Genomic DNA, 15123 nt, shown 5'->3' with positions numbered 1-15123 from the left:
AAAATGGAGTTACAAGGGAATCAATATATTTTTGAAGTGACTATGAGAGCTCTTGCTGGCAATACTGAATACACAACAATATCAATTACATATGATGATGTCGTTGATATTATATTAGATATATTTGTGGAATAATCTGAAATAAGTCCTGATTAAAGTAGTGCAAGAAAGTTTGTTGAGCTATACGTATATGTTGAAAATGCTGAGGATTTGTCAATATTGATTCTGTCACTTGATATAAATATAACACCAGACACTGAAAATTTATACAGGTATGTGTCATCATTTGTACCTCCGCCAGCATGCAACAATGTTACATTTGAGGATGAAGACATTCCAACATAGGACCATAATGATGATGACGAAGAAGAAGAAGAAGATGGTGATGATTGTCTGGAATTGAGCATAATGACAATGAGTCAAATAACGAAGATGACGATGATCGTAATCCATCTGCAGTGCCAACAGAAGTTCGAAACACCTTAAGAATTGTCATCAACGGGTTTCGGGATCAAAACATGGTAGAAGGTTAATGAACAAGTGCTTTATTGATTTTTTTTTTTAAGGTTTATCTTGTACATTTATCTATTGATTTTGATGTATGTTATGTAGGCGATAGTGTAACTCTATTTTGGAATGACATTTCACATTACTCATACATTAATTATGAGTATCCAAATGAGGTTCAAGAATATAATGAGAGGGAGTATCATGGTACATGGACCATTAGGGATGAGTTGTTTGTTAAACAATAATTTGAATCCAAGGAAGCAGTGCAAATGGCAGTCAAGTCTTATTGCATGAAAAGTAATAAGGAGGTTGTTGTTGTTGAGCGTACGACTCTGAAGTTAGTCATGAGGTGCAGGAACTATAACTCGGGTTGTTCGTGGCAAATGAGGGCAATGAAACTGAAAAATGGATTAGTGTGGGTGGTGAGCAGATGGGTGGCACCTCACAATTGTGTCAGCAGTAATCTGTCCTAAGATCACAGACAACTTGATTCCACGTTTATTACTTCAACTATATTAGGTGACTGATATTTTTTTTTAATTAAAGTTGTATTGTTTTAGATGTTATGTCCCTTGATTCTTACTTAAAGTTATATGTGTAATGTTTTGACAGATATGGTCATGGAAGAACCACATGTATCAGTTGGGTTGATACAAGAAAGAATATGAAATAATTTTGAATTCACTATTTCATTCCGGAAGACACTGAAGGCTAAACAAAAAGCCATGGCAAAGATTTTACGGCGACTGAGACCAATCTTATGGTTATTTTCCTTGATGGTTTGATTACCTGCTACATTTTTCTGAGGGTTCTATTTATCACATTCAAACAAATGAATATATGGAAAATCATTGGGTTGTTAATGGTTATTGGGTTTTCGATAGGGTTTTCTGGACTTTCAGGCAATGTCATGACGCGCTCAACTTTTGCAAACTTATTATACAAGTTGTGTGGAACCAATGCACTCTATGAAAAGAATATAAAGGTTCAACGATTTCGATGATAACAAACAAGTATGGAAAGAAAGCTTCAAGGTGAAACCATCAAAAAGAAGTCTAAACAAGATCAAGACTCAAGCTTCAAGAGAAGTCTCTAAGTCCAAACTCAGAGTAATATACTGTAGGACTTAGGAGTATTTGTAAATTGATTCTTTACAAGAACGAAGCTCAAAGAATTTTTTTTAAAAAAATACATGGATTAAATCATCGTTTGACATTCAAATAAATTCTTAACATGAAAACATATTTTTCAATGTTCATAAAATGTTTAAACAATATTTGAAAATGATGTGAATCAAGAGAAAACTATTTTAGGGTGAAACCAACCTTTCAACAGGTTGGTAATCGATTACCAAACAATGGTAATCGATTACCCACTCAATGGTAATCGATTACCTACTGTACAGAGACAAAAATAACGGCTATAAAATGGCTAGTTTGCGAAAATAAGTAGGAAAAAGGCCATGGGGCCCCTCTATAAATAGAGATTACTGTTCCCATTGATGGGACACACTTCTTGATCATTATTACTCATTAATTCTCATTCTATTTGCATTATTCTTGTCTTCTTAATCATAAATTCCTTTCGAGCTTTATTCTTGTAAAAATGTCATATACCCTTGTTCTTCAACTTGTGTTATTTGTACTTTGAGAGTACTTAGTCATTATTAAACACCTTCCTTGATTACTTGAGTAGCTAGGGGAGTGAAGCCTACACACTTGAAAGGTCACCAAATTCCTAAGAAAATTTGGAGTGAAAAAGTGTAAGGCATCAAGAGCCCGAAGTCTTGAAAAGTTGTAGTGGTTTGTCAAGCACCCTGAAGCTTGATAGTTAGTGAAAAGAATTGATCGAGCGGCTTCAGTCTGGACGTAGGTCACGGTGGTGGTGACCGAACCAGGATACATCTAGTTTGCAATTTCTCTAACCTTAATCCTTTTTTTAAGTATTAAAATTGCATCTTAGATTGTCTTTATATATTCACTTGCTTACTTTGTTGATCACTACACTTGCTTTTACTATTAGACATTTCTTTATTAAATCACTTTATTGAAGAAATAGTCTTTAAAACATCAAATGAGGTACTTTGCGAAAAGATTTTGTAAAACTCAATTCATCCCCCTCTTGAGTATTGAAGCCACCTGTCCAACAAGTTGATGGCACACACTTATATGGGAAGTAGAAAGGTATGTTGATGATTACCACAACACATGGTGGAAATTATGAGGTATTACCATTGGCATTTACAGTTGTAGAAGGTGAAACAAATGAGACTTGGGAATACTTTTTGGCTTGTATATGTTTGTATGTCACGCAAAAAACTGATATATGCCTAATCTCAGGCCAACATCAAAGTATATTATTGGCAATTGTAAATCCATATCTTGATTGGCAGCCTCTAAATGCGTACCATATTATAGCAAAAATGAAACAGAGAGGTATATGGACAGAGTTAAAGCAAGAAGTTGGTGACCTTAATTTTATTAATGATGTATTTATATTATTAGTGTAGTATATTTAATGGCCTTGGATTTTATTTATAATATTATTAAAAAATTTAAAGGTACTATATTCATATTATTAAAACTTTAAGTTAGTGGCTTAAATTTTATTTATGCTATATTTATATTATAGCATAGTTTCTTAAAAAGTATTGTTTAGAAATAAGATGGATTTTTTTTTCAATATAACAATTTAATAATAAAACTAATTGCAATTTTTGTTGCTGAATTTAATAGTTTAATGACTGTGTTACATAAATAATGTATTTATCACATGCATATTATTATTTTTTTTATTATATTTGTGAAACACAGGTTTGTGGACGGTGACATGACTAATCCGGATCTCGAAGAATATGGTACGCATTTAGAGGCTGCCAATCAAGATATGGATTTACAATTGCCAATAATATACTTCGATGTTGACCTCTAAGGAGAAGTATATGAACCAAAAATGAAACAGAGAGGTATATGGAGAGAGAATGAAACATGAGAGATGTGAGAGAATGGTGGGGTAAGGAGAAAGGTTTACCGCGTGGGACATATATAGACAGAGACACGACATTGTAAATACCGCGTCTAGAAGTGGCAAGTTCAGTTCCATTTTTAAGGTCTGACGCGTTACATCGAAGACCACGATTTGGACCAGTCAAACACGTCTGGTGCAGAGGCGTGTCTTGTAGTCTCTGACACCATTGAACGCGACAAAATTAATAACACGTCTTTGTTAGGTCAAACACACCAATGACACAACAGCGTTTAAGGACCTTGTTTTACGTGTAACTTGACATCTAATGTCCCATGTCTTAATGCAGTGACAGATAAAACGTATAATTTTACATTAGTATGGTAATAAGTTTAACGAGGAGCTTAATCTAGTCAAACTTTTTATATTTTGAACTAATATGGTCAAAAGCCCCCGATGCCTTATGACATTGTTAAATTACAGGATATTATTAAACTCATGTGATTTCTATATTGTTTCAGTTTTTTTTTTTAACTTTTGTGATCTAAAATTGATTTCACTCTATTTATCTTTTATTCTCCAATTGGTATTGCTTTTTAATTTTCTTGTTGTCACCAGCTTTTCTTGATTTCTACTATGATTTAATTAAATGCTTTTTTATGTTCAATTATTGAATAATATTGTTGTATTTATGTAAGGTAGTCTCTATTGTGTGCAAAAAAGAATTATGCAAATTATGTAAAAAAAAAATATGCAAATTAATATGTATAACATTTGTTTATTTTTTATAAATTTTTAAATAAATTTTTAACATATTTTTCATTTCAAGTAGAGTTTTGAAGTTTTTTTAATTATTTTATCGACAATAAATAAATAATAAAAAGAAAGAAAGAATACTCACCATTTGAACCAAATATATACATTTTGCATCATTTCCAACAAAGTCAGAAAAGTTTTTTTTCCAATATAGTGATAGTAATAAATAAAACTTGTAATTATATCAATTATTTGAAGAAAAAAAAACATTTTTTTGTTATTTATAATATATTAAACCTTTTTTTTTGTTATCCCTTACATCACACGCGTATTAAGCTATTTTAATTTGTTATATTGAGTTTTCTTTTTGTGAAAAATAAAGTCTACGAGTCAGTATAGTTGGAAGAAATTAAGTTAAAGTTAAATAAAAACAACCTCAAATTTAAACACGGGATCAAGTAAGTTTTAAAAATTTCTGATGTGTTTTTTGTTTTTGTTTTGATAAATCACATATATTCTTAACGGGGACAATTCTGCTCCAGTCAAGAACATTCACATGATATATACTTAATAGTTCAAATAACATAAGCAAGGTATCCAAAAATAAAATAAAATAACATAAGCAAAATTCTTCTTTTAAATTGTTTATATTATTTTACGAGGAGGAATATTCTCACTACCAAAATTTTCCACTACCAATTTACTACCTATCTAATCAACATTAGATTAACATTTTCTCTCTCTTCAAAAACTTTTTAAAATTCTCTCTCTTTGATCCATGGGTGATGTGATGGGTAGTAAGTTAGTAGTAAAAAATTCTGGTAGTTAGAATATCCTCACCCTTATTTTACATAAAACTATAGTTTGTGTGTCAAATGAGTTTGTTCATAAGGAAAAACATTTCTTCGGCAACTTGAGATAAATTTATCTCCGGCCACCCCAAAATTACGTCGTTTTATTTATTTATTTCCTTATATTTATTGATTCACCTTTGAATGGTTATGATTCCCTTTTTCTCTCTCTTCCTTTATCACCATTGATCCGTCTTTGTACGGTTATAATTTAGTAGCCGGAGATAAAATTATCTCAAGCAACTTGAGAAATGATAAGCCCTTGTTGCTATAGGCCATATAATATTAATGTTTCGGGCGCAAGGATGGTGAAAACTTAGTTTGATTCGGGTTTTTCTTTTTGGACTATACAATTTTATTTTTTTTGAGATATTTCAATCGCTTCATTGTTTCGTAACTAATTCGATTCGGAGCGGGTCTCGGGATTAAGCTTTAAACTCCTTCGATGGACAATATTAAGAAAGATTGAATACATACTCTCATCCCCACCTGTTTAATTTTTTAACACCAACTGAGTTATCATCATTTGATTCGATTATATAATTTAAGTGGGAACAAAATGATCAATTTTGTATAAGGAATTTTTTTAGCCAATTCGGTTGGGCCAATGCCCTACCTTTCGAGTCTTGAAGGATTGACCCAACGAGCTTGGCCGACATTGGCAGCCACAGTACTGTCTCCACTCTCCACAATTGACAATACCAATTTTGTTACTTGTTGAACATAAATGCAACTTTTTCAAGTGACAATGATGGATTACATTTCATTGACATCGCTTGAAGGATTCACATGTATAATTTCTGTAATACAAAGTTTGGAATCATTAAAAAATAAAATTAATTTGAATTTAATTGAATTTGTATTGGAGTAGAGGTTTGCTATGATGGAGCAAAGGGAAATATGTGAGTAGGCAAGGAAGAGGATTTGTATGCAAGGTGCATTTCCTTATATTATTTTGTTATTTACTCTATTTCATAAGCTTTTAGCGTCGTAATAATTTGTATTTTGAAAGAAGAGGGTAATATAAATGCCATTCCTTTGGCTTTTTCTTTCTTTATCCAAGGTCAACACCCTATGAGTCATTTCTTTAATATTGAGATCTTGTCTAATTTTTTTTATACAAGTGAGAATTAAACATATAACCTAATACAATTTACTTAAATTTTTTATCACTAGATCAATTTCGATGGCTTCTAAAAGTATGAAAATATTGGTAATATTCTCAAAGTAAAATTGATAAATTATTAGAGGGTGCTCAGAGGGATAAGAGATCTTTGATGTATTAAACTTCTTGTCTTATATGTTATTGTTTCTCTTTATGCTTCTAGAGGATGTCTTTTCTTTTATCTTGTACATTTCTTCCTTCACTTCACTTTAAATGAGTGTTTGGTATAGGAGATATTTTTTTTTACCAGAAAAAAAAGATTTCTTAAAATATGGTGGGAAATTTTTTTTCCCAAAAAAATAGCGAAAAAGTGTTTGGTATGCCAAAATTTAACAGGAAAAATTAGGTTACTTTTAGTAATAGTATGTTTAGTTGATGATAAAATATTGAAGAAAATTTCAACAAAAATCACCAAATTACCTATAATTTTTTAATATTGTATCTCTGTCATTAAATACAAGAGGGCATTTTAGTCTCAAATCATTAAAATCAGAATATAAGTACATGGGAAAAAATAATACTATGGGATGGGTAGAATTTTTTTTTTTACCAGTGTTTAGTTTAAATTTGGATTGACAGACAAAATTTTTTGCTAGGAATTTTTTATTATTCCTGATATCAAATATGGTTAAATAAACATTTTCCACCCCACTTTTTCATCATTCTGAACAAAATACTTATACCAAACACTCCAACGTATGGTTTTTGTCATTTGCTATGATAGAAGGCTATATATATGTATAGGTAGATGACATCTTCCCTTTCATTGTGGTGCTCTTTTTAGCGACACAATAATATGCTATTCGTTTTCGAATAATATTTCTTTTGTCATTTGATGTTATACAAGGCTATTATTATGTACACATCTTCCTTTTGATTGTGGTGCTCTTTTTATTGACTCAATAATATGCTATCTGTTTTCAGATAATATTTCTTTTGAATGAAAAGTATTCCAGCTGTCATTATGAAAAATATAAATCAAGATTCCTAACCTAACCTTACGGACTTATGCCTTCATACGCTTCTGCAGCTGTCTTCACACGCAGAGCAGAAAATAATGAGCTCATGTACCCAAGACAAAAAGGCCATCATTCCCAAGGATTATAAAAGATAAACCATTGAAATTTTTAAAGATTCTGTAATTACAATAATTGAGTTTTTTGTCCACGTATTAAATTACTTACAGCAAAAACACAGTAAAGAGAAACACGTTAAGGTGCAATGATGATGTGAGAAATTCAATTCTCCAGGAACCTACCGATCACAATTTTTGTTACCAAAAAATTTAGCCAAAAAGACTTCGCATAAGATTGAAAGAAATTGGAGGGCAAGAGTTACAAAACATGGTTAGTTACCACCGACTAAAGGTGTAAATACATTAGGTTATTTGATTTAAATAGATTGAATTTGTATAAAAAATCTTAAGTCTGACATAACTTGTTAATCTGTATAGGTTCAAATTATAAATCTGACTTGATCTATGTTTAAAAAATAAATTTTTTAACCTAGATCTGTTAACCTGTTTAAACCTATTAAACATCTAATAATTAAAAAATAACTAAAATAATATTACTTTATTATTCAAAATTATTAAAATAATAATTTTATTTAAAATAAATAATATAATATAGACCAACTGTAGATTTATAAGCTCGACATGTATAAAAAAAACTTACGACTTGCTTCATAAATAGTTTTTTTTTTAAAGTCCAAACCTGTTCCATTTGACTATTTATAATAGACTAAACCTGACCTAATATAGATTAAATTGTATACTCCTGTAGACCGACCTAGCCCGTTTACACTCGACCATCCGTCACAATTATTATTTTCAGAGCTCAAGCAATACCCCACCATTGTTGGGGGAATCCAAACGTAGCAAACATGTCTATCGAAGAATGAGTACTCCCGCTCCAACGGTGACAAAGAAACACACAGCCATTGTTGTATCATTGTCATCCATCACAAGTGGGACTCATCAATCAGTTAAAATTCTAGCTGTCCAACACAATGCATCCATGAATGACACTATAATTAAAATGAGACGGCAACACTGCACAATAAGAGCTAGTTATCTAATCATTGATCATTTGACTGTACAAAAAAATTGTACACCAATTCGTTAAGGCTTCCCTCGAGAAACCTCATATAACAAGATGGGTAGTTGGATATTCAAATCTGCTTTGAACTACATGAGATAGAAACACAAATTCTCCTCCATCATGACTCAATCTAAGGCTAAGTAGAACGAATTTGGTCTACCAGATGATCTGCCAATAGAACCAGGATCTCTATCAGCCAAGACTATTGAGCCATCATTCATTCTGAGGAGAAACTCAAATTATCAATGGCAATGGACAGATCAGATTCCATCACATTATCACACTCCTTTTGTTGAGGATCATCCTTGATGGCATTCTCTTCCTTCCCTTCTGCTGCAGCCACACACTCCTGAAATCTGAAGCAATTGATGAGGTGGTCATTTGTTAACCCAGCAACCTGCATGAAGGAGTATACGACCGTGGGACCCACACCACGGAAACCTCTTCTCACCATGTCTTTGCTAATAACATCGGCTTTTGGTGTTTTTGCAGGAACTTGTCGAGGATATCGGAATCTGCTAACTATAGGCTTGTGGTTCACAAAACTCCATATATACTTGTCAAATGACCCAAACTCATCTATGACCTGGCATCAGTAAAACCTACAAAAAGTTAGCTGCAAAGATAATCATAGCCATGGTGCAAATTGTGCAAACTGCAATTATGGCAGTTCAGCAAAAAAGGGCGTTGTAGTGTTTAATGTTTGGAAAAGTACCAAGACTGATAGGTGACTTAGGACGCACCAGCTAAGCATGCTGGCAGGTTAAAGGATCCAAATAATTAGGTTGCATATCACTGTTGCAAATTAGATTACAAGAAGCTTAGGCTGTACGGCAGATTTATTCATGGTTTATCCCATATGGGTCATTCAAATTGAATAAGGGTCAGGACCACAACCCAATTACCTTTATGAGTTAGAATACTATACCCAAGATCACAGAAAAGCAACTCAAATCATTTTTAAAAAAGGGACCAACATGTGTTAATAATCAAGACAGAAATGAATTATCCTGCTTGCATAGTTGTTTCTCAATCCAGCATTTAAGTTGAAGTGGCTTCACTATTTTGTCAAATTCAACAGTCATATAAACTTTTGTGCAGTATGTGAAAAATTAGAGTGTTTAAGTAAGATCATTCATTTCTACATAGGCAATTAATACTTTCCATTTTTTTTTTTTTGAAAAATATTAGGCTTGCTTTTCTTTTAGGTAATTTTCCCAAAGATCAATGCATACAATAAAGCCATAGCTTTTTATTTTAAAATGCCTCCAAACTACCAAAACATTAAGTAATCAACTTCTTTCCAAATTAGCATATCCTAATAAGGACAAGCACGCAGGAACCTCAGGATTCCACTTTATTCATATATTACGAATAAGGTAGTATGAAGTACCCACCTAGATCAGCTAGTAAAATCACTTATTCCCTGGACACGTTATTAAATCCAGATATTGCCAATATAGAACAAAGGATTTAGGCAATGACAGTGAAGTATCACCAAGCCTGTATCCCATGGTTCTCTTGGCTTCCTATGGTCCAGCAATTAATAAGCAATTATGATTTAACCCAAGAGTTTGCATATTCCATTATGAAGGTTGCAAAAGTCAAGAGAAAACTAATCTACCTTCGATATTTGGCGTGCATTCTCAATTATAGCACGCAATTTAAGGTCAGAAAGTAAGGAGTTTGCAGTGGTTCCTGGTGCCATTATCTTCCTCTCATTCAATTTTGAGACAGCAACTGGATCAAAGTCTGCAAAAACTTCCCTGAAAATAACCTTGTTAACAAAAATAATGTGAACAAAGTCAAAGAGAAAATTGGCAACTGCTGAGGCCTGATGTTGAAGCCAACCAGTAGAGATTTGAAGTTAAGAATAAAAAATAATTAAAAAAATCTAAATAAAATAAATTCAAAACTTCTTCATAGATAATACCTAAAAATGTGCCTCTTGCTTAGAATGGCTGGCCAAGCGAGTTCAGACAGAGCGCTCGATAGAACAAGAAGTTCAAATAGTTTCCTACATGAGATAAAAGTGTCAAACACAATCTAACAGAAGAAGGTACCTTCATTTCTCCAATCAACATAACAAGATTATTTTTTGTGTATCACATACTTGTCATCATGTACTGGAACTCCCCATTCTTCATCGTGGAAAGTAGCATAACATGGTTCTAGTACAACCGGTAAACTTAGTCAGGAAACAAAACTTTAAAATAACCAATGTAGTTCAGCACTTAAAACTCTAAATAAGTATTATAGAGTATATTCTAGGAAAGGTATGACTTGCGTCCATTCATCTCTATTTCCACCAAACTATATCAGGTCCATACCATGTATTCACTTGGAATTCACAATTTTCTCTTCAACAGTAAAAAACATCAACTATAATCCATGAAAAAAAGGCACAAATCCACTGCGTGTTCTACTATATTTTCGCTAAAGACGCATCAACTATCTTAAAATGAAAAACCAGAGTTCATTCTCACTTGAAATTAATTTGTGTACAAAAGCATACAATGAAATCCAAATGGAGTTATATATTTAAAGTAAAATCTCAATCTTCAAGAAATGAAATTTATCCTGAAGTTAAATGAAAATCATACAATTCGCAATATGTCAATATCAGCTCAAATGCATTTTAAAATACTGAATAAGACCAGAAGATTGAAATTAACTACAATGTACATAATCGTGAAAGCAATTAAGCATCATTCAAAAGTATCATGAACTGAATTATCCGCCAAAAGGCTTATAGTAAAACCAACTTATCATTAAAGACACATAATTATTTTAAAAATCAGTATAACATGTCTGTTTAAGATTTTAGGGAAAGTGAAAGAAGAAGAACGAACCAGTATTAGGAGTTACCCAAGCACACCTCTTCTTGGATTGTGAACCATCAGGAGGAGGTTCTAACACACCATCAGAAGCAACACTTCTTGGCTTTGACACGGAGCGCTTCCTTCTACTACCTAAGCTAGTAGACCGAGTCAATCTTCCAGTAGAAGCTCGGCTATGAAATGAGTCAGTGGAAGCATCAGAAGAACAAGAAGCATTCAGAGACAAATTAGAATGCAACAACTGCTCATGCCTGCGTAGCACTGAAGGAACACTGACAGAATGTGACTGATGAGGAGAAGTAGAGGAAGTGACAACTGAAGACAATTCATAGGATTTCTTCTCTTGAGTTGAAGCAACCTCGTTGCCCAATTTCTCAGCCTTCCTCAGTGGCTTTGAAGCTTGTTTCCGAGAACTCAAAGACCCTGTCTTGTTACCAGCTGGTCCAAGCACAGACCTTGTCTCTGAGTCACCAACATTCATAGACCTCAATCTAGGAGCTCCTGACATTTACACAAATCTCTTTGGTTTCACAAGCCACCAAACACAACCCCCCTTGGAACTTTTCTACCTCACGATTCAACCTTAAGCTCTAAGTATCCATCAGCTACCCATAAAAATTCACTGAAAACCCTCACTCGTTTATCAGTTGGAAGCTCAAGAATCAATAGAAACCAGGATCAATATCAAACTTTTAGCTAACACCTGATTGATGCACAATGATGTGACCCCCAGAACAGATCTCAGATTTTTTTCCTCTAAAAAGCACTATGTATAACTCAAATCACCCAACTACACACTCAGAGACAACCAAAACCTGCAATTTGAGAACCATTAAGACACCAAACTCCCATTATTCTCAAAACCCAGAAAAGCTCGAAGCTGATAGGGATCGAATTCAGCAAGATGGGTTGACCTATCTGAGCAAAGTTAGGGTTTAAGCGGAGTTGCATTGTGTAGTCGTGATGAGTTTTGAAATGAGCTTGGGAAAGCTGAGATTCCATTCTGCATTGCGGAAAAAGAAAGTGCTCAGCACTGCAACCTCAAAAATCTGGTGCTTTCAAACTGTGGGTTGCAGTGCTCATGCTTCTTTTCTCCTCCCAGAAAATAGCAAAGAAATTTTCCGGGAAAATGGGTGTTCTTTTAGAGTGAGAAATAACAGAAACTTTGAAGATTGTAGAGAGAGAGAGAGAGAAATTGGGGTTTGATTTGATCGAACAAACAAAGAAACGAAGGTTTAAGTATAACTAAAAAAAAAATTGAGGTAGAAGAAGTGAGAGAATCAAAGAGTGAAATGAAAGAGTGAAAATGAAAAAAATAGAAAAAGAAAAGGTTGGGGTTAACCTGTAAATCCGGTTTTTGCACTACTATTTTACCGGTTGTGGCCGGTACACTCTCAATTAATGAATTCAATCAACAATTAAGCACTCAATATTTGTTTCAGAAGCAAACGGGAAACCATTAGATAAAAAAGTTCTGATTCAAGTGATATTAATTTTTTTTTGGCAGAAAACATAGCGATAAGTAAGGGTGTAAACGGGCTAGGTTGGACTTTGGCCTTCTTGGCCCAACCCTACATAAAAAAAAGTTCAGCTTATCTGGCCTACTGGCCTATCAAAGGCTTTATTTGTAAGCCAAGCCCGGTCTATTTTTAAAAATAAGAAAGCGCGACATGGCCTACAGGCCTTGTAGGCCTACCACTGGAGATACTAAGCAAAGAAAATAATTGTATAGAGCAAAGAAAGTTTCATTCATGAATGCACTAGTACTTCTCATAAGAAAAAAATAACAAACCAGAAAGAATCAACATAATACCTCAGCTTTATAATGTATATCATAGAGGAATAGAGTCAAAGAAATGGAGAAAATAAGAAAAATACAATTATTGGGTGCTGAAATAAAGTCTACAAGAGATTGTCATTCATCTAAAAATTGGGGTTGGTATTGGTACTTTGTCATGCCACATAAAATAAATATTATTTTATTATTTTATTTTTAATAAATTAAATAGGTCAGCCTACAAGGCTTTGGGCCAGGCTTGACAAAATTGACCTACGGCCTATTTGTTAAAAAAGCTTTCTTAAAAGCCTAAGTCTATTCTACTTTTCTGAAAGGCCGGGCCAAGCCAGGCTTAATGTAGGCCGGGCTGGGCCAGCCTGACCCATTTACACCCCTAACGATAAGTTATATTTATAAATTTTTTATTTATAAATTTTTATAAATTATACTGTGTATTATGGATAATACATATTTAAGTAATATATTTTACCCATAATATATAATGTAATTTGTAAGAGTTTATAAATAAAAAATTTGCAAAAATAATCTGCTCAAAAATATATTGCATAATTAAATTTTGTCTTTATTTATTTTATTTAAGAGTATTTTCTTTGGTTATAAATTTTTAATATAAAATAAACTTATTTAGACATGTATAAATTTTTTTGTTAACAACCCATCAATTTTTAAAGCTCTCTTTGCTATTAAAATTAAATTCTGCATAAATTCTATTAAATAATCAGAATCCGCTGTCTATCAATGGAATTAACGTAAGAATCAATTCAAAACATTTAAAACAGGGGAATAATAACATCACTATAAAGAATCAATTTAATCCGGTCTATATGTGTTAAGAAATTTCACACAAAATATGGGAGGTGACGAGGATCGAATACAGGACACCGAGGCTCCGATACTATGTTAGGAATTAATTCAACCCAAAAGTTTAAGTCAGTGGGTGAAAGCTTTTTAATGCTTTATACATTCTCTAATACGACCCCTACACGAGAGTTCACTGGACTTGAAGGGTAGACAATAAATCAGGGCCAGCCTGCATGTGCTAAGAAATTTCACAAAAAAAAAAATTGGGGGGCGATGAGGATCAACCCCACCCGGGACACTGAGAATCTTATACCATGTAAAAAATTAATTCAACCAAAAATTTACAGTGTTGGATGAAATTACATTAATGGTTTTATATATCTCTAACAACTTTTAGCTTTAAAATGGGTTAAATAATTGGTTATGTCATTCGCTAATATAAATTGCATTACATTTCAGACTTTTTTTTTTTTTTTTTTAGAAATATTCCAATCGGTTCATTGCTTCGCAACTAATCTGATTCGGGATAGGTCCAGGATTAAAGCTTTAAACTCCTCCCAAAGGTGGTACCGGAGAGATTCGAACACATGCTCTCACCCTCACCTGCTCAGCTCTCATGCGCCAACTGAGCTACCACCATTTGACATTATATTTCAAACTTTTGATTTAACACATCAATACACAAAAAATAAAATAAAATGGTGGCAGTTTCCAACCCATCACCTATTTATTGTAGGTTATTCAAGTCAGTAACCAAATCTTAATTGTCTGATGCATTAAAAGAGTCAACTGACAAATAATATTAGTTCACCGAATAAATTACACTATGACATGGGCTCTTGCCCTCTTTATCTACTAAAAAAACACGATGACATTAAATAAATTAGAATTCTGGAAAAAAAATAAAAAACACCAATAGTTCATCCAAATGCATGTGTATGTGTTTTTACCCTTTTACCCCCTCCACACAGAGTAATTAATTAAAAAACAGAATAGAATAATTATTTATCCATAGATTATTATTTTTATGTGGAATGTGTTGTTGACACTCGAATAAAAGAAGTCTGAATAGATAAAACAAACGGTAGTCGTACCTTATCTTCCAGCCAAATGGCATAGGCAACACCCAAGTTTAATCAACTACCAAATACCAACTACAAGGACAATCAACCAGAATATTTACCAAAATTGTTTGCTTTCGAAGTAGAGACTGAAAAAACTAATAAAATACATTTTTGGCATGCTGATTTCCCAAGTTCCTCACTGGACGTGATATGGTTATGCAAAGTGTAGAAATATTAGAAGACGAACGCCTACGCTTCGGGTGGAAAGTAAA

General features: G+C 33.0%; 1 protein-coding gene across 1 annotated transcript; it reads right to left on the bottom strand.

Annotated features, from left to right (window-relative positions):
* Positions 1-8318: 8318 nt before the first annotated feature.
* On the bottom strand, positions 8319-12443 carry LOC133292998 (uncharacterized). Its single transcript, XM_061491507.1, has 5 exons — positions 11201-12443; positions 10462-10519; positions 10282-10365; positions 9973-10114; positions 8319-8934 (listed from the first exon to the last, which is right to left on the bottom strand). Exons 1-5 carry the CDS (start codon positions 11694-11696, stop codon positions 8566-8568), a joined length of 1149 nt encoding a protein of 382 aa, XP_061347491.1. The 5' UTR covers positions 11697-12443; the 3' UTR covers positions 8319-8565.
* Positions 12444-15123: the final 2680 nt, after the last annotated feature.

Source organism: Gastrolobium bilobum, unplaced genomic scaffold (genome assembly GCF_033153095.1).
Source record: "Gastrolobium bilobum isolate Gb01-03AN ecotype WA unplaced genomic scaffold, APGP_CSIRO_Gbil_v1 utg3588, whole genome shotgun sequence".
NCBI classification, from domain to species: Eukaryota; Viridiplantae; Streptophyta; class Magnoliopsida; order Fabales; family Fabaceae; genus Gastrolobium; species Gastrolobium bilobum.
Note: the sequence above shows the minus strand (reverse complement) of the source record. Positions and strands in the feature narration are given on the sequence as shown.